The 20,015-nt window shown below is 44.7% G+C and overlaps 1 protein-coding gene across 2 annotated transcripts in view; it reads left to right on the top strand.

Annotated features, from left to right (window-relative positions):
- The window catches only part of FRAS1 (Fraser extracellular matrix complex subunit 1), an 868,026-nt gene that overhangs the window by 486,283 nt on the left and 361,728 nt on the right, over positions 1-20,015 (top strand). For both annotated transcript variants that reach the window (XM_029600388.1, XM_029600395.1), the window contains exons 27-28: positions 3,837-4,107; positions 19,931-20,015. In XM_029600388.1, coding sequence (XP_029456248.1) covers positions 3,837-4,107; positions 19,931-20,015 — 356 coding nt within the window. The remainder of the gene's footprint in view (positions 1-3,836; positions 4,108-19,930) is intronic.

The raw sequence follows: 20,015 nt of genomic DNA, 5'->3' as shown, positions 1-20,015 counted from the left end.
AAAAAAAAAGTTACATTGCAGAGCAAACATCGGTTTATATATATATATATATATATATATAGTAGTATTCCTTTGCAGTATAATTAAGGGGGTAATTCTGCAGCTGTCTGCATTGGTGTAAAGTCTGAGGATAATTTTTACTTGCAGAATTTAGGCTGATTGCAGTCCACACCCAATTACACCTGCTAATGTGTATGTGTAGGTTTTTTGGGGAAAATTATGCACATATTTTTGAAAATGCAAACGTGTGCGTGTAATCACAGCTCCCCCACTCCAGCCCCTTCCCGGGGAACGCCTCTTCACAAATGTGCATATGGGCTTTACTTTTGCTCGCATATCGGGTGAGTAATTTTATAAATGGCTTTGTCTGTGGATAAAGCACTATTTTGCCTGTGAAAATTACTCTCCCTATGTTTCAGAAAGCAACAGCAGCAGGTTTGCTTCCTCTGACCTCTGCAGTGGAGAACAAATCCCCTTTTCGGTACTAGGAAGGTCATCATTACTCCCCGTAGGATCACTGCGTAGCTGGTTTTGTGGTGCTTTAGTTCACCAGAAGGCGCTAGGAAGAATTATTGGCTGGTATTGCTATTAATCCTTAGCTGTTGAAGTGTAAGTGATTTAATTGCCGCCCAGCTGTGGACGCTAACAAAATTTGCATAGCATGAAATGGACAGGAAGTGATTGATATGGCTAGGGCTAATGATTGTGGATGTCACTGTGCTAAGTAAACTTGAGCACTCAGAAAAAGAAATTAAAATAATTTAGCACTTTATTACATATCCCTTCAAACAGAGGGTTGAATTAGAATGAGTTTGAAACTTGGGAGGATTAGTGCCTTAGCTGTTAACCATTCACGCATCTCTCAAGTATGTTCAGAATTCAGTCACCTTTAAAAAAAATAAAATAAAATAAATAGGCATGCTCTTCGTGTTTCAGCAGGGGTTTTGATTGGTACTAGGGATCGGTGTGAGCTAATACTGTGGTTAGTGCAGTTAGTGTAGCTGGGTTTAAAAAAGGTTTGGATAAGTTCTTGGAGGAGAAGTCCATTACCTGCTATTAATCAAGTTGCCTTAGGGAATGGCCACTGCTATTACTGCCGTCAGTAGCATGGGATGATCTTAGTGTTTGGGAACTTACCAGGCTCTTATGGCCTGGATTGGCCTCTGTTGGAAACAGGATGCTTGGCTTGATGGACCCTTGGTCTGACCCAGTATGGCAATTTCTTATGTTTATGTTCTTAATTTAAGTATCAAGAGGGAAGGAGAGTTTGCGGGGTTATGGGGGATGGTGGGATAAATGGAAAAACATATTTCCAGCTGTTCTAACCTTGGATGCATTTAGTTTCCAAATCTGAGCTCAAGCTACAAATTCAGGTATAGTTGGTAAGTCCTTTCCCCATAGAGCTTACAGTAAGTTTGTACCTGAGAAATTGGAGGGTGAAGTGACTTGTTCAGAATGACAAGCAGCATTAGTGGGAGACATGGGAATTGAACTCTGCCTTCTCTGGCTCTCTGTCCATTGCTGTAGCCACTAGAATACTCCTTCACTTCTTCTGCAAACTGGCAATCATTTTTCCTATTTTTCCACCTTCCTAAAAGTTAAGTTTCTGCATACCGTGTTGCTAAAATAACGAACATCATGAATCCATGCCTAATTCATTAAATGTTTGCCACCATGAACTGCAGATTTATGTGTGGGCTAGAAATGTTTTAAATAAATAAATACTGCTGCTGTTTTCTTACGCCAGCCTTGCCTGTCTGTTTACAAGTTGCCTACTACAATAAAATTACAATAATTGCTCTTGTGATCATCTACCTGGTTGACCTGAACCACAAGACATTAGAGAGTAATTTTGTAACATCATGGGTAACTTATACAACAGTTAGCTGCATAATTTACACTAGATTTCAAAGCAAACTTATGCACATATGTTTGTTTTGCAGAATAAATGAAAGTACATACAGAAACTCACCTTCACAAAGTTACACGTATTCTTTGCAAGGAGTAACGTGTGTGTGTGAATTTGCGTACACTTTTTAAAATCAAAGTATGCTTGTAAATCCAACTCCATCCTAACTGTATCCCTTTTCCCCCCAGAATGTCTTTTTTGTGCACATAAAAGTATATGCAAAATTGGGTTTTGGGCATGCTTTGATATGCAGAAGCTATTATACACATTACATGCATACTTTTACCACAAGCCATTTATGCACATAAATCTGTGTTAAAAGCACATAAATAGCTTTGAAAATTATCCCCAAATTGTCTCGTGATTGTCTACTGATAACTGGTCTGTGCTGCTTGAATTTTGATGGCAAAATGCCCGGGAGCTTGTTTTGGGGCTAGATGCATATTTGTTTCATGAGTACCCTTCGTTTCAGGATGAGTACCTTATTCTGTTGATTCCATATCTGCATACCATTTTCCATCTTGGTTAATCAGAATAATAGCTAATCCTGCAGATCACTGAATGATTAATCCTGTTTATTGTATAAATCAGAGTTGAAATGGAGTTTGTCAGTTGATTCAGATAACTCTTTGGTGTCAAGAGGTCAGACTTTCAAATTGGCAAAGTGAAATTATTGAGATCAATATTAAAAGTCATTTAGCCAAATAACTCAAACATTATTCTAAATGACAAGTTTTCCTATCTTTCTAAAAGTTAACCATATTCAGCTAAGGTTTAGTTGAATAAGACAGGGGCATTTTGGGGGTTGAGTTAGCTGAATAACTTATCCATATATCTCTGATATTTTGAGTTAGCCAAATTAAATTATTTGTCAAATTCCAAGATGTGCCTTCTGGCAGGTCTAAAATTATCTGGCCCTGTTTAGGCCCAGATAACTTTAGACTTGCTTTAACTGGCTGTGTTCAAAAGAATATAACCAGATAAGTGCAACTTTTGGCAGGACTGGGGAGCAAGCAGGGAAAGGGGTAGACCGGAGGCTGGTTCTGGTCCTTTAAAATGTACATTTATAAGATGACTTTGATGGGTGTGGGAGGAGGGGAGTGCTGCTGGAGTGGCTCAGCAGGGTCATATATTTCTAGCTTGGGTGGGTGCATCTAGGTCTGCAACCTTTTTTTTTTTTTAAACCTGCAGTTCAGCCCTTAACCGGCTATATTCTTTTGAATATAGCTGGCTAAGGCTAAAGGTATCTGGCCACATGAGGTTGGAAAAATGTAAACCTAACCGGTGATATTCAGAAGATAGTCGGTTAAGTTTAAAGTTATCTGGAAACAGTTAGTTGGATAATTTTTATTAGGAATATTAATGGGACGTTTATCCCACTGAATATTGGGGACACATTAACTGTAGCAGGATAACTTATCCACTCTCGAGCTTACTGGATATTGGGGCTAATTTTCAAAAAATGCTGAGATCATAAATTTAGGGTCTTAAATTAGGAGCCTAAGCTAGGCACTTATTGTCATCCAAACTTAGAAGCCTAAAAGTTAGGACTCTAAATTTAGGCTTGCTGTTCATTTGCCTCGATTCTGAAACTCAGCGCTGAGCTCTTAACGTCGTTTCCTCACCCTCCTAACTGCACCCCAATAGCCACCCACTTTTTAAGAACCTAAATTTAGGAGCCCTGATGAAACTAGGAGCCTACATTTATGCACTCAGCCCTAGTAAGTTATTAATAGGGCCAATTTAGAGGCCTAACCCCATAAAGGAGGAGCCCAAACTCTTTGAAAATTGACCTCAGGGTTTCCAACAGTAGGGATTCTGAAACTTCCAACTTCAAAAGGTTGTCCATGTATATTTATGATTAAAGCTAGCCCTACTTTTAAGTATTTGATGTATTAACAAGCCCTTTTTGTTTTGCTCTGCTTAGGCAATGTCTCTGCCCCTGTGCTTCACGTGAATGGATCGCTCATAGTGTGGATCGGGGCAGTAAAGGCACTGGACTTCTCCTTTATGGAAGCGCGTGGTGCAGCCAACATAGAGGGACGTCTCCAGTTCCATGTAGTGAGCCCCCCTACCACTGGCAAGCTGGTGAAAGTGGTGAAGGGCAAGGAGGTGCCACTGAATAAGGATAATGTTTTTAGCTGGAAAGAGCTCAAAGAGCAGAAAGTGAGATTTAGACACAGTAAAGAAGAATCAAGGTGACTAGAGTGCTTATGTTTTTTTTTTTTCCTAATCTTATGATTGATGGGCATATGGCATTTTCAAGTTTGTTACAATGCTTACATTAGCTATGTATTTCTACATGGATATTACTAATACAACCTGAATGCTGTTAACCAGAGGGCTCTGTTTTCAAACGTTTCTCCCATTTTGCTTTTTGCCTTAAGACACTGAATGGGAGAAACATTGTTGAAGATAGTGCACAGGGTATACCCCCAGCAAACAGAATCAGGAATGCATATTGCAAGTTCTTTGCTCAAATCTTTTCGATATGTACAAAAGCTCCAGAAAGAAAAGGATGAAAGCATTGACTTAAAAATATCCTGTATGATAAAATCCAGTTTTCGACTGTCTGTCATACTTGGCTCAGCCTACAGCGTAGGCCCCATAGGCCCTCATCGACAGCTGGTGGAGCTATGCAGGGGAGAAACTGGAGCTTCACCTATACCAACCCCTTTCCCCTTGGGTTGAGCCATCAGTTTCTGGGGTCTGGCAGGTCTTAGGCGAGAGTTTCTGTGGCAATGGCTTAGGCTTGGATCCAGGGCCAGGCTAGGGTCAGAGGCAGGCAGCAAACAAGAATGGTCAATATCCAGGCAAGGGTCAGAGGCAGGCGGCAAACAAGAATGGTCAATGTCCAGGCAAGGGTCAGAGGCAGGCGGCAAACAAGAATGGTCAATGTCCAGGCAAGGGTCAGATCCAGAAGTCAGACCAAGGGAAGACAGGGAGATGAGGCAAGCGAGGATTGAGGAGGAACGAAGCAGGAAAAGGAACACAGGAACCAGGAGCAGCAACACACAATGATGCAGGAGGCCTGTTGCTAAGGCAGAGAAGTGTTGCAAGACTGAGGCTTACATATAGGTCCAAAGAGATGATGTCATCAGAGATCGCTGATTCTGGTTTCCCACCAAATTATGTGCACCAATGGGGAAGTAGAGCCTTGGCGGCAGGGTGGTCATGGAGGTTGGAGCCAGCAGCGTTCCAGACATGTTGAGGATAGCCGTAGAGGTTGTAGACATGGCAGCATGGGAGAGGGGCTCTGGTGGCTTCCTGGTGTGTGGAGACTGAGCAGTGTTGGGAGGAGAGTGTGGCAGTTTGCAAGCTGCCAAATGTAACAAGGCGTTTGATGTCAGTAGTCTCTTGCTGACCAATCAGCTTTTGAAATGCTCACCTAGTAACCAGGAGGTCCATATTGAGTAAATCAATGAGCAGAAAAGTTATGTGAATAAAGTTATCCCGGATAACTTTTAACTGGTCATTCAGCAGAACATACTTTGAAAAGTCTTCTGTTGTCCAGGCAGCACTATATATTAGTGCTACCCAAAGTGAAACCAAACCCTAGGATTGCCATTAGCGCTGCCCAGGTAAATGTTGTGCAGGCATCAAGTTGCCCAGACAAAATTTAGCCAGGGAAAGGGGGGGAATATGTAAATCTTGGCTATTGTCTGGCTAACCAGTGTTAGCTGGGCAAATTCTTTGAATATTGACCTCCAAGCAACCCAGTGCCTGCCAGTGGCTCAAAGCCCCAGTTTTGTTTCTTTTTGAGTGGCTGAAAGGAGCTTTTCTCCCTCTGGAATTGAGAAAAGAGCTGACTTATCTGGAGACAGAGGAGTGACTGCTGCTAACCGTGTCTTCTAGCACCTTCTGGAAGATGTAAGTAGCCAAAATAGCTCAGAATGGATATAAGTCTCACCTCGGCAGATGCGCTATGAGAGTGGCCTATATGGAAGTCCAGTTGGCCATGGAGCTTCCTTCAGAGCTGAAGGATGAGAGTTCTGGGTGACCTGAATCTAGTTAGGTACTCTCTCAGAGAAAACTCCTCCTGCTGGGATACTGTGTAATCAAAGGCACTAACTTGTGGGATACATTTTGAGTGACATACAATGGTTAAAGGTCTTCCAGGATCTTCAGCTAACAAAAATGCAAACTAGATTGTTAGTGCAATTAAAGAAGGAAGTAAGGCCTATAAGATCAATGTTATTATCCAAATGGGGGCCAATGACCTTGCTAGAAACAGCATCTCTGGAAAAAATTTGAGATCCAAGATGGCGGAGAGGTAAGACGTGTGTGAGCGTCTCTCTCCAAAATTACCTTACCGTTGTTTGATGCCGCATTCGGGCCGCAAGAAGAGAGCGAGGGAGCGGCTAGCTCTGGAGCCCCCCTCGACCCATGCGGTCCTGCGACCAATGGACGCTCACATCCGTCGGGGAGCCGAGGTCTCCGGCATGAGCTCGCTGGCGGAACCTCGGAGGGAAGATGTGTCCGAGGGAAGCCCAGAGCAATTCTTGTCATTCTCGCCGGAGGATAGACACCCTCCCGGGAACCCTGCAGAAAGGCATGCCGAACAGCGTCGAGAGGAACCAGAGGTACAGGGAACAGGTGCCTCAAGGGAATCCTTTCTAGAGCCCACGCTGCCGGAGGTTAGTCTATCTACCCCTTTACATCCGGGCCCCGGGAGGGGAGGAATGCCTGAAGCTGAGCCACAACGAGCAGAGAGCGGGGAGACGCCAGAACGACCCGAACGAGAAATGAGAGGAGGAATATCACCAAGTGAAGGGAAAAGTACTGAGAACGTGGCCCAAGTTTGCCAGCTGGTAAGACCACAAAACTTTACTTTGCAAACGATATGGGAAGCGATAAAAGACACTAACAATAATATTCAGAGGCAGATTCTTTCAGCTGCAAAAGCAGTGGAAAATTTAGAAGCAAGAATGTTGACTGTTGAAAAAGACCTTGGGGAAAATGTGAAAAAGGTGCATCTAATGGAAGTGAAAACGGACAGTTTAAATAATCTTCAAAGCAATTTAATTAAAGAAAATCAGATTTTACAACAAAAAGTGGAAAATTTGGATAACCAGATACGAGCTAGACATCTCAGATGTATTAATTTTCCTAAACTATCATATATGACTGCTAAAGATCTTTGGAGGAAATATATGATAGAAATATTAAAAATTACTGAGGAGACTTTGCCAATAATATCAAAGGTTTTTTATATACCTTCAAAAAGAATCACGGAAAGTAATTTGGATAATTTCCAAATATTAGCCCCTAGGGAAACAACACCAACTATGAATATTTCAGAGCTGCTGGAACAGTCGGAAGAACATGCAGTGACTCCATCTACACTTATTGTGGTTTTCTTGTTACAATCAGATAGAGAATGGGTGTTCAAAAAGTACTTTTCTCATCGCCATGAAAATTTTTTGGGTATTAAAGTTCAGATATTTCCTGACCTTGCGAGAACGACGCAGAAGCGTCTCAACAATTTCTTTTGTTAAAGTCACAGGTGTTAGATTTGGGAGGGATGTTTATACTAAAGTTTCCATGCAAGTGCTTGGTTAAATTTCAGGGGAATTCGTTTTTGTTTTTTCAACCCTCGCAACTAACATATTTTATTTCTAGTAGAAGGGATCCTCTGGTATCCTCGTCTCCTGTGAGTTGAGGTATACTTCTAGAAGCATTTTAAAAGTCTACAAAATAAATGTGACTCCCCTTATAGCAGAATGTATTGTTTAATAATATTTCTTTAAGGTTGTGGAAATCTTGGATCAAATTTTGTGGGCTATAAATATACTTCACTGATTTCATTATTAGGTTATAATGTGTATTATTTCTGTGTTAAATAGATATATATTTTGTTTCTTGTAATTAAGGAATTGACTATTTCTTGTTTGAATATTAATGAGTGAAGTATTTATATTTCAAATTCAAGTTCTTGAATTAAATTTGTAAAACTGAATAAAGAATAAATAAAAAAAAACAAAACAGCATCTCTGAAGTTCAGAGAGATTTCTGAATTCTGGGGAAGCAGTTTGGGCACATGGTGAAGTCCATAGCCTCTCACAAATGTTACCTGTTCATGGAAAGAGAGAGGAAAGGCTAAGCCATGTAGACAGGTTCAATATATGTGTAAAAACATGGTGTAAAGAAGAATGTTTTAGATATATTGGGGGCTACTGCTATGTATGGAATAGTGTATAAAAGGCTATGTGGTAAGATGGTCTGCATTTTTCTGTGGCAGGAAAAAGGATTCAAGTTCAGATCGTATGTCATCAGGCATTTCAACTAGAGAGTAGAGGTGGCAGATGGCATCTATGGCATTAGAATGTCTCCCCTGACAAATACATGGAGTGGGTGAAGAAAATAAATCAGCTCAGTAGTCATCAAAAGGGTAGACGAGGACAATGGGAAGAACGGCAAATCAAGGAGGAGTAGCTGGAAGCTACGAGTACAAATTTTCGGAGTCTGGGCAATAAAATTCCAGATCTACAGGCACTAATAGTAGAGGCAGACTTGGAATTTATTGTGATTTTAGAGACATGATTCGGTGAGTCTCATGAATAGGATATAGCCATACCGGGCTACAATCTGTTGAGGAAGACTAGGCATGACAGAAAAGGGAGGAGCTGCTCCTCATGTCAAAAGTAATTTTCTGTTCGTATCCCAGATCAGTCCAGGCAAGTGGGTTTTGCATCCCTACCAGCAGATGGAGGCAGAGAACTAAAAACTTTGAAGCCCTGCTACATATCCAGGAGTGCCACCTGCAGTCCCTCAGTATTTCTGTGTCTCCAGCAGATTGCCACCTGCAGTTAAGAAAAAAGAAAGAAAGGATAGAAGAAGAGAAGTTAGAAGACACTCCCCGAGGTGTTAGGTTCCTTCGTGGGCCATCCCTCAGATTGGGCTGGGTGAACGGGGGATTGGTAATCCCTGATCAGCTTTAGCCTGCAGCAGATCCAGGAGTCTGACAGCCAGGGGTCCTGGTTCCTTCTTATCCTATGAAGGCTCCTTTCCAGAGGTGATGCCAGCAGCATGGAAGTATCCCTTTTTTTTTTGTTTAAATTTCTTCCTTTGCTGTGGCTGTTGTTTCTTTAAAAAAAAAAAAAAAAGTTACATTTTTCTTTCAACAGCAACTTTTCAGGCTGTTTCTGGTTTGATCATTGGGGCAGGCTTGGGCTGGGGAAGGGAGCAGTGTAGCAACTCTGGTCATAGCTTTGGAGTGTTTGGGGAGCCGGAGGCTGCATTTGGCCGTGTTCCCCTCCTCTCCTGTGTGCCATGATCATGTGGCTTCTGTACCTCTGCAGCAGGCCCGGCTGCATGAAGACAAGATGGCGCTAACAGCAGTTTCCTAGTTTGGGAAAGCTTGTCAGGCCAGTTGCCTGGCTTGGGACAGCTGAATGCATCGGCGCTATGCTGCAATGTGTTTCTGGAGGGGAGGGACCCTCCTGGGCGTACGAGGCTGGTAGGAGAAGCAAGGTTCCCAAGGCCCTGTCAGGTTTAATACTGGGATCCTAAATAGCCTGACAGGCATTTGGGGGGGGGGGGGGGGGGGGGGGGGAGGAGATGTGAGATGCGAGCTCTGGGCCTGACAGGGGAGAGGATGACATGGAGTTTTCCTCAGAATTTGTCTTGCTTAATCATAAGGCCTTTTTAACCAGGAAAAGCACTGGCTATAAGAGGTCATTTCTGTCAGCCGTCTCATCCGGCTGCAAAGAGGTCGAGGGGCTCCTTGGCCAGGGGCCCACAGGTGGTTTGTCTGTTCTGTAAGGAGGAGTTGAGGCCCCTTATTTCCCATGTTCGGAAAGAACTTGGTATTAAGGTGGTCCAGGAAGAGTTGAACAATGAAGGGGTGAATCCAGTATTGGTTGGACTCCGGGGCCCACTGAAAGCCTTTCCTCTCCCTAAAAGGATCAAGAAATTGGTGAACCAGGAATGGGACTTTCCGGAGGTGGATAGAGCCGTAGAAAAGTTGTATCCCCTCACGGGATATCCTGCAGCTGCTGGTATTGCTGAAGGTGGATGTTTCAGTCTTGGTGGGCACTAACAAGACTATTGTTCTGGTTGCGGGTTTGTCAGCATTAAAGGACAGTGCAGGACCATAAGCTAGAGATTCATTTGGAGAGGATGTTTGAAGTCTCGGTGCTGAACCTGCGAGCAGCGATCTGTGGAAGTCTGATGCAGAGGCCCTGTTTACCCTGGGTCTAAAAGTCTCAGAAGAAGTCTTCAGCAGATGTTGGTGTTAATTGCCAGTCAACTCAGGAGGAGGCCGGGATTGCATATGAGGGTAACGTGCTTTATGACTTGAGCTGGACTTGGACCAGAAATATGGTCGCGACGGTCTCGGTGCGATGTCTGCTGTGGTTGCGGGATTGGTCAGCTGATATGTGGTCCAAGTCTCAACTCTGTAATCTTCCCTTTAAAGGAAGGAAAATTGTTGTTCAGGAATCAATTGATGAAGGTTTTGGGGGAGTCTAATGGGAATAAGGTGCCCCTGGATAAGTTGATAATCAGGTAGTCTTTTCTGCCTCACTCTAGGTTTCAGGAGGTGCGGCGGTTTTCATCCCAATAAGAGTTCTGTACTGTCTTCAGGGCAGAACCAGGGGTCCGGCAGGCAGCAGTCCTTTTGAGGCACCCATAGACTTCCCTGCGAGGGCTCCGACCAGGGGCCAGTGCGGTAAGGCTTCACAATGAAGCCAGACTGGTTCACTGTCTAGAGATAGCGGTGGAAGGCTGTCTATCACAGTTTTACAGAGTGGACCAGGATTACCTCAGATCAATGGGTCCTAGAGGTAATAAGGGACTGCTATGCTTTAGGATTTTTTTGTCCCCATCATGAAAGCTTTCGTGGTGTCTCATTGCAGTGTCTGAGGCAAGCAAGTGGCAATTCGGGACTCGTTATGTTGCCTTCAGTTGCTGGCATGATGGTGGCCAGGGAACATGGTCACGAGAGGTACTTGATTTACTGTGTCGTGCCAGAAAAGGAAAGAGCCTTTCGTCCCATCCTCGATCTGTAAAAGGTGAAATGTGATACTGCGAGTTCCCCGTTTTTCCATATGGAAATGTTGCGGATAGCAGCAGTTTGTCTTTTGGAGTTTTTCAGGCTTCGCTGGACTTGATGGAAGATTTTCTGCACATACCCATTCCAAGAAAAGCATCAAAGTTTCTTTGTGCTATGGTTCTGGAGTAACTTTTCCAGTTTCGGGCCCTTCTGTTCAGTTTGGTGACTGCACCTCGCACGTTCACAAAGGTGATGGTTATGGTGGCAGTGGCTCTCCGCAGTGAGGGGATCCTATTTCATACTCATCTGGATGACTGGCTTATCTGAGGGAAATTGGGGAGGTATGCTGGCAGTTTGTGCATACGGTGATGGATATATTGTGGTCTTTGAGCTGGGTGGTGAATTTGATGATGAGTCACCTGAGCCCTACTCAGATGCTGGAATACTTGGGGTCGAATTTGATACTCAGCTCGGCAGAGTGTTTCTCATCTTGAAGGGGATTCAGAAGTTAAAATTTCAAGTGTTGCAGATTTTGCAGATACCAGTGCCCAGGGTTTGTGATTATCTTCAGGTCCTGGGTTCAATGCCATCTACGTTGAATTTGGTACCATGGACTTTTGTCCGCATACATCCTCTACAGGGGTGTTGCTGTTGCACTGGAATCTGTTGTCGGCGCATTGAGAGGCATTGGCCTTTACTGCTGCAGGGTACTTCCAGGTCCAGTCTCTCATGGTGGCAATATCATCCCAATTTAGAGAAAGGGATTGGCCTGGAGGTTATGGGCTGGGTTATAGGGATTACAGATGCCAACCTCAAGGGTTAGAAGTTGATCTGTCAAGAATGGATGGCAAAAGGACTGTGGTTGCCAGTGGAAGATTCGTAATCTATCAATCGCTTGGAAAAAAGAGCAGTGTGCAAGGCATTGGTGGAATTCCTTATACATGTCCGGGGTCAAATGGTCAGAGTGTTTTCAGACAATGTGACAATGGTGGCTTATATCAATCGGCAAGGGGGAACGAAAAGCCGCGTAGTTGTCCAAGGAGCCCAAGACCTTTTTTCTTGGATGGAGCATCACTTGCAGGGGATAGCCACTTCACATGTTGTGGGAGGGGTCAATGTGCAAGCGGACTATCGCAGCAGGCAAAAGTTGGACCCAGGAAAATGGGAGCTGTCAAAGGAGGCCTTTGACCTTATCCAGTCACGTGGGGCAGTCCCCTTCTGGATATGATGGTGTCAAGGAGCAATGCCAAGGCAGCAAGTTTCTTCAGCCACAGAAGATAGGTCACAGCCAAGGGCATTGACGCATGGGTTCTTCCATGACCGACAAGGATCCTGCTGTATGTGTTCCCTCCGTGACTGTTAATAGGTCGAATGTTTAGGCACATTGAGAGGCATCCAGGCCGGATGGTACTGGTGGTGCCAGAGAGGCTGCATCATCCGTAGTTCACAGATCTGGTTCAGTGCACAATTGACAGGTCCCTAAGATTGGCTCATTTGCAGGGGCTGTTAAGGCAAGGACCTATTTTCTTGGATTGGGAGGATTACTTTTATCTTGCAACTTGACTTTTGAGAGCAGGCACTTGCAACAGAAAGGATACTCTGAGCCCATGATTTTCAAGGACTTAGTTTACAATTCCTTGCGGATTCAGGTGGCAGCCTTGGGGTGTTTCAGAGGTATACTCCAGAGAAAAGGTCATTGGCCTCATATTCGAATGTTATGAAGTTTTTGAAGGGGGTCGAACATCTGCGGCTGCCGATGCATAGATTGGGTCCAGTGTGGAATTTAAACTTGGTCTTGCAGATGCTTTGTGGGCCTCCATTTTGAGCCATCGAGGAAGGCGTCATTAAAAGACCTTATGCTGAAGGTGGTTTTTTGGTGGTGATTTGTTCATCCAGAAGGATCTCGAGCTGCAGGCTTTGTCCTTTAGAAAACCATTTCTGAAGATTTCGGATGAGGGGGGTGTCTTTGCACACAGTACTCTCATTCCTATCTAAGTGGTAGCTTCCTTTCACCTGAATCAATTTCCTGCCTTCCCGAATTGGTCTGCTGAGTCACTGGAGGCAAAGGTCACAAACATTTTTTGGTGGTTGGATCATTTGTATTGTTTGGAGGTGCCAGAAATGGATTCAAGGCCTCCAAGGGCACAATAGTGCATTGGCTGAAGGAAGCTATTGTTTTGACCTGTCTTTGTAAGAGGAGAAGAATTCCAGAGGGGTTGCATGCGCACTCGACTAGAATACAGGCAGTTTCGTGGGCCGAGTGTCAGTGTCATCGCAGGAGATTTGTAGAGTGGTGATGTGGTCTTCTCGCCACACTTTATCTTGCCATTACCGTTTAGATGTTCAGGCTCCAGGAGAGCCGACTTTCGGTGAAAATGTGTTGAGATGGGGTCTTTCCCAGGCTCGCCCAGTGTAGGGGTGGTAAATCCCACTTGTCTGGACTGATCTGGGGTACGAACAGGAAAGGAAAATTGTTTCTTACCTGCTAATTTTCGTTACTGAAATATCATAGATCAGTCCAGAGACCCAGCCCCTTAATGTTCTCAAGACCATTACAACAAGTCCATGTTCTGGCATACTTTCTGGGAAGAATTGTCAGAATGTATATACAGTATACAGAACCTAAAGAAGTTTTCCAAGTTGTGGTTAGCCCCTTGGGTTGATTTATGGTCTTTCTGTTTGGGGGGCTCCAACCTTTGGATTTGGCATTTGCTCTCATTTAGGGGGTTGTTGAGATATTGAGTGTTATGCTCAGGCTTGTGGAACCTTGGGCCGATGGGAGGATGGAATACCTTGGGGGAAGACCAGAAGGTTCTCCTGTCGGGTGGCGAGGCAGGAACCGAAGATGTGACCAGTGGACCCTCAATACTGTAGACAGGCGTGATGGTGGAGGCGGACGAAGAGTCGTGACATCGAGGAACGGAGATGTGTCTTCACCCCTGGAAGCCCGCGGTCCCCCCGGGAGGAGCCCGTAGGGACCCGGGCCGCTGGGACTTAGGTGGGCCCTTGGAGACGGTAGTCTTGAAGAAGTCCTAGGTCGGGTGCCAGAGGGTCGTCGCTCACCAGTCCAAGTCGTAAGCCAGAGAATCACAGGAGGAATAGCCTAGTGGTTAGAGCAGTGGACTATGAACCAGGAGACCAGGGTTCAAGTCCTGCAGTCGCTCCTTGTGACCTTGGGCAAGTCACTTTACCCTCCATTGCCTCAGGTACAAACTTAGATTGTAAGCCCTCTGGGGATAGAAAAATACCTACAGTACCTGAATGTAAACCGGTGTGATATCTCGAATGAGATCGAATGTCGGTATATAAAAATAATTAAAAAAAAAAAAAAAAAAAAAAAAACACTTGCCAATCTGAAGTCAGGAACCAGAGAGTCACCATAAGCCAATCCGAAGTCAGGAACCAGAGAATCATCGTAAGCCAATCCGAAGTCAGGAACCAGGAACACCAAAATGAAGCAGGAACCAGAAGCCAAGCTCAAGGAACTCACCGAAGCAAGCAGACTAGACAGCGATCGAAGACGTTGCCAAGTCAAGGAATGGTCGGAGGAAGTCTCCTTTTATACTTCCTCTGACCCTGTGGATAGGAATCAGCTGTGGCCAATTAAAGGGACGAGGTCCCTTTAAATCTAGCGAAGAGGTGTGGCCTCGTGCCTAAAGATGGCGGCAGCCATCTTGGATCCGGGCCGTGAGGAGAGCAGTGGCGGCCGCGGGGGAGGAGCAGGGACAGCTCTGGTCCCGGCGGCCAGCCCGGGGATCTGCGGCGCCGCGTGGGGGTGTCGGGCTCGGCGCAGGGCAGTCGGCCTCGTCACAGTCGAGAGTCCGGTCGGGGAATGAGGTAGGGGGCCGTGCCCGTGGACGGTTGCGGGCGCGTAACACAACATTGAGGAGCTGTTACTCTATAGTTGGCTTGGGTACAGGCCAATACTGAGGGACTGCAGGTGGCACTCTTGGTTATGTAGTAGTGCCTCAAAGTTTATAGTTTTCTGCCTCCATCTGCTGGTAGGGATACAAAACCCACTGGTCTGGACTGATCTGTGGTACTTCAGGAATGAAAATTAGCAGGTAAGAACCAATTTTCCTATCTGAGCAACTGAAATGGAGAGAGTGGGGGGAAAGGAGGAAGTGCTGAGGGCTGTATTAAAAAGAGGCAACGGCACTTTAATTTGCATTGGTGTGTACTACTAGCCTGTGACTCAGACAGAGGACTTGGACAGAAATCTGGCCGAAGATATACAAAAGATAGGAAGGAAAGGAGAGGTGTTACTGGCTGGAGATTTTAATCTGCTAGATATGGATTGCAGTTTCTTTTCTGCAGAATCTGTAAGAAGTAGAGACAAATGGATAGTCGCAAATGGAACTCACTCTGAAGAAAGAATGGTGATCAGTGGAGTGCCTCATGGATTGTTCTGGGGCTGGTTCTGTTCAATTTCTTTGTGAGTGATATTGCAGAATGGTTAGAAGGATAAACAAGTTTGGCTATTGGCAGATGACACTAAGATCCAGAGGCCACGATTTTGACATTTTGGTACTACAAGGAGAAATCAGAGCTAGGGAGTAGGGGAGGGGGGAATCCCAGCTGCAGAAATTTATTTTCTGGATGAAATGGCCCGTTTTCCGGGGCTGGCTAGTTCGGCCTCTAGGGCCTAGGCAACGCAGATGGGAGGGAGGTGGGGGATAGGCTGTGATTTTTTTTTTTTTTTTTAATGGAAAGTAACTTAACTGGATATATTCTTTTTTGAATATATCTGGTCAAATCTAAAGTTATTCGGCTAACCATAGCCAAATAACTTTATACATAACTGGTGATACTCAAAAGAATATCCGGATGTGTTTAATGTTATACAGCTACGGTTGGTCGGATAACTTTAAGCAAGTATATTCAGTGAGATATCCTGCTGAATATACGGAACAAGTTATCTGGCCAACTGTAGCCAGTTAACTTGTCCCCTAAATGTCCTACTGAATATGGATCCGAAAGTCTCATCTAACCCCCTGTGCAGTTTTATCACACTCCTGGATCTCCTCACAGTACTTGGATGGCACCAGTTCTCTTCTCCCTTTTAGTGTCAGAACGATACTGGTGCTCCTCCTCCTCTCCAAAATCACCAGTGGATCCAGATAAACCCGAAAGGGGTTCATGATGACTTCTTTCTTCTCTGCATTCTCCTTTTCTCCTAAGGATGGCTGAAAGTCTTCCATCTCCAAAAATCCCAATGATCTCAGATTCCTCTTTGGTAAAGGGTATCTCTCCCATGGTTTTTAAATCAGCAAAAAGAACGTAACTGTGTCCTTAGTTAAGGGGTATTTAGAACTTAAATAAATCAGCAATAAAAAAATACAAAGGATAGGGAGAGTGGAAAAAACTCCCAACTACAAGTCTTCACGGAGGCATTAAAATATAATAAACAGAAAATTCAGGGAGCACCCATGGCTTGCTGTCCCTGTAAAGGGAAACAGAAAATCCACACATTACAATGGTGAGCTGACTTTCTGTACCAGAGGACCCTACCAAATACTCTTTCCTACTAGGGGGAGCCAAACTACCTACATTACTACTAAATTCCTCCCCATAGAGTATTCTGTATGGTTCTTGGTAGAGATCTAACAGGATCTCTACACAATTCTTAATGGTAAAATATGGGGGAATGGGGGGTGTCTTGGAGTTGGATGAAGTCTGGGACTTGTAAAAACCAAAGAAGAAAACAAGGTCTGAAATAGCCTACCAGTGGTGCTGTTGGAGGCTAACACTGTGTTAAAATTTAAATATGCTTGGGTCAGATCTAGCATACTTGATAGGAGCAAGGTTGAGAGATTGAATAAATGACATGGGAGGGGAACTGGTATTGATTTAGGTCTGGGAATCTATTTGCTCATCTACCAGAAGTGGTAGAAAATGAGAGAGAAAGACAGTTGGGCAGGCTGAGTGGACCAATTGTTCTTTATCTGTCATCATATATTTTGTTACTGTGTTTAAAGTACAGCCAAAGATTGTGTGAGGGACCAGCTTCCATGGTTTTCATGGAGTGGAAAAGAAATATTATTTTGTCCTATATGACAGAATGGGAGCTATTGGGGAAAAGGAAGGCTGCCCAGATTTACGATTGCCCTGAGTAGGAGTAAATGTATTCTGGGTAGAGGCTTCAGAGAGGTGAATAAAAGGTATATATGTTGGAGAGTGAATTGCAAGCTGTGGGTGGGAGCAGAGGCAGAGCAAAACTTGATAATGGTGAGTTTCGTAGGCTCCACCTTCTGCCCACCGTGAATATCATTTTGCAGGCTTTTCTGAATGTCTTTTTGAAAGTTTCAAATGAGCTTGAATAGTAGCCAAATATTCCCTCTTATGACAGTAGATTTTTGGCAAAAGCTGCTATTTTCTCGCTAGTCATCAAAAGGAAGTCTAAAGCTCAGCGGTGGAATTGCATGAATCAACCCCATAAGAATTTTTGAAAGATGACGCACATGAAGGCCACCGAGATCCGAGACCCCTTCTTTACATCTTAGCTATGTGATCTCGAAAACTACGCTGATCCAGCAAAAGGAAACAAAATAGGCAAATAATTCAGTTTTTCCAAGATCAATGCAGCAAAGTCTATTGTTGCCATAAATAATTGCAAACAGTTGCCAAAAAGCAAGGTGGTCCGATGCTTTCATTCAAATTATGTAAGGTATGTACTGGTATTTCTTAACTTGAACACTTCAAAGAAATTCAAATTGTAGAAGAAAATTCGGGGTAGCCTCTAGTTATCCTTTCCATCTGATTAACAGCGTAGGTGCAGAATATCTGAAATCTGGTGCCCTCCTCCCTGACGGGTTTCATTCTTTTAGTAAAATGACAGGAGCTGGCCTGGAGGCTCAGATTTCATTCCCAGGTCTGACTTTCAGTCCCTGAGCTGGCTGGGGCTGGGGATGTCACAGCAGTGTTCACAGCCCTTAGAGGAGGAGGGAGCCCCAGCTGTTGCTCAATGGTGACACCTAGTGGCTGGAATTAGGATGTACATGTGCTGGGTCAGGAGGGGCTTGCAATCTGTCTCTCCTGCCCAGGTACTGGCACTGTAATGGCTGGGCTAGGGAAGGTTATAAATATCCCTAGGTAGATGTGAATGAAGACTCATGGCATGATAGCCCAATAGAGGTTGCGTCCGATTGAACCAAAAGCCCAGAGAGGCAGGAGGAAATTTCTGATCTGTTGGGAGTGTAGATCCTTAGACCAAGGGGGAGTTGGCGCAATCTGCAGGAAGGAGCTCTGCAAGTCCCCACTGTCGGTAGGCAGAGTGAACAGGAGTGGAAGCCCAGCTGGAGCTTCACCAATACCAGCCCTTGTTCCCCTTAGGTTGAGCCCTCGAGTGCCAGGGCCAGCTGGACAAGTGCGGGCCTCCGGGTAGATGAAGATCTGACAAGATGCAGGTACAAAAGGAAGAGCATGCAGAATCAGGTTCGGGAAAAGGTCTAGGCAGGCGGCGAGCGAGCAGAGTCAGGAGGGAAGCAGAGGTCAAGCCAGAGTGTCAATCTGTGAAGAAGCCAGGAGCTGGTCTGAGGTCAAGATCCAGGAGTCCAATCCAAGAAGCAAGAAATGAGGAGGGCGGAGAAGACAATACGCTGAAGACAGACGAAGGGGAACTTGACTGGAAGACAGGAATGCACTCAGGAACAGGCACACAGGCAATCCACTTCTCTAGATGAGACAATCTATTGCCAAGGCACTGGAGGAAGGTGAGTGGTGGCCTTATGTAGGCCTCTGCCTATGATGTCATTGGGGAGCACCGCCGAACAGTTCCTGCCACTGGCCCTTTAAAAGTGGAGGAGACGGCCACGCACGCGCTTAAGGAGGCAGACGAAGAGGCTGGGAGGAAGGCACCCCTGGTCCTGAAGCCCTGACGGCGTCCTGCCACACCGGGGGGGAGAGAGGCAGGACGGGTCAATGCGGCTCCTTGCCATGCTTAGAAGAGGCTGCCGCGACGGGCCCAGCAGGAACGGGGAGAATGCAGCATCGGGAGACACATGGCTGGGCCCAACTGAAAGGCAGGGGCGGCAGGCAGTGGGGATGACCCAGCAGACGACCGAGCATAACACGGTCTCAGGTGTAATTAAAAACAAAACAAACTAGCAGCTTAGATCACATGCAAAAAGGGCTGGAGCATACACAGAGGTAATCATTCTGGTCCTTCTTCTGTACTGCTCAAAGATAAACATATTTTAATTGAAATCATAATGCTACTCTTCGTACGACAGACAAGATCAAAACAAAAGCTGTGTTTATTATTTTCTATTCCATTTTAAATGCAAATGAGGTTCGGCAGCCCCTCAAATTACTTAGGAAAGTGTGTCTAATAGGGAGGGAAGGGATTTTGTGGGACTGGAGAGAAGCCAAGCCTCCCTCTCTTTGGCAACGGCAGCATCTGTTGCATAGTTTAATGCAGGTGGAAAACATTTGAATCCCTGGAAACATCTAGGAAGAAGAGAGGTTTTTTTTAGATTTGGTAATATTATATTCACTTTCTACCCCCCTCGAACCCATAGTGAAGTACTTACCTATCCCTAATAGAGTGATACAGGCATATTTGTGACTTTTGCTTGACACATTCTGCACGGCGATGTGTTATCCCAGCTCCTGTTCAGTGAGCACAGTTCTTTATTTGAGATATTGACTTTCTGTCCCATATATTACTTTATAGAAGATGAATGGGTGGTTGAGGGAAGAGGGGAAAAAGGAAGGGGGTGTTCATATGAATCTCTTCTTTTAGGGGCTTTGTGTTTCTGGTGGTATAAAGTACTGTAAGTTATATAAAATGCTCAAAATTTCAGTTTTCATTTACTGTGCATTTAGTGTGCATCAGAAGCAAATGTACAATAACGGGATGTTTATGTTTCTCTTTATTCTCAGTAAAATGACATAAATGTAAATGAGGTTTACGCTCTCTTCACAGCAGCACATTGAATCATGACGCAGACTTTTAACACTATAATGCAGTCATAAAGACTCTGTCAACTTAACCTCCATTTGGGGCTTTTGTTTTTTTCACTTAGGAGTGGTTACTTCTCCTTGAAGGTCAGTGATGGACAGTTCTTCTCACAACCAGAAACCGTTAACATCCAAGCAGTTTCAGCAAAG

The sequence above is a fragment of the Rhinatrema bivittatum genome, chromosome 1 (assembly GCF_901001135.1).
Source record: "Rhinatrema bivittatum chromosome 1, aRhiBiv1.1, whole genome shotgun sequence".
NCBI classification, from domain to species: domain Eukaryota; kingdom Metazoa; phylum Chordata; class Amphibia; order Gymnophiona; family Rhinatrematidae; genus Rhinatrema; species Rhinatrema bivittatum.
This window is presented reverse-complemented; position numbering and strand designations above follow the sequence as displayed.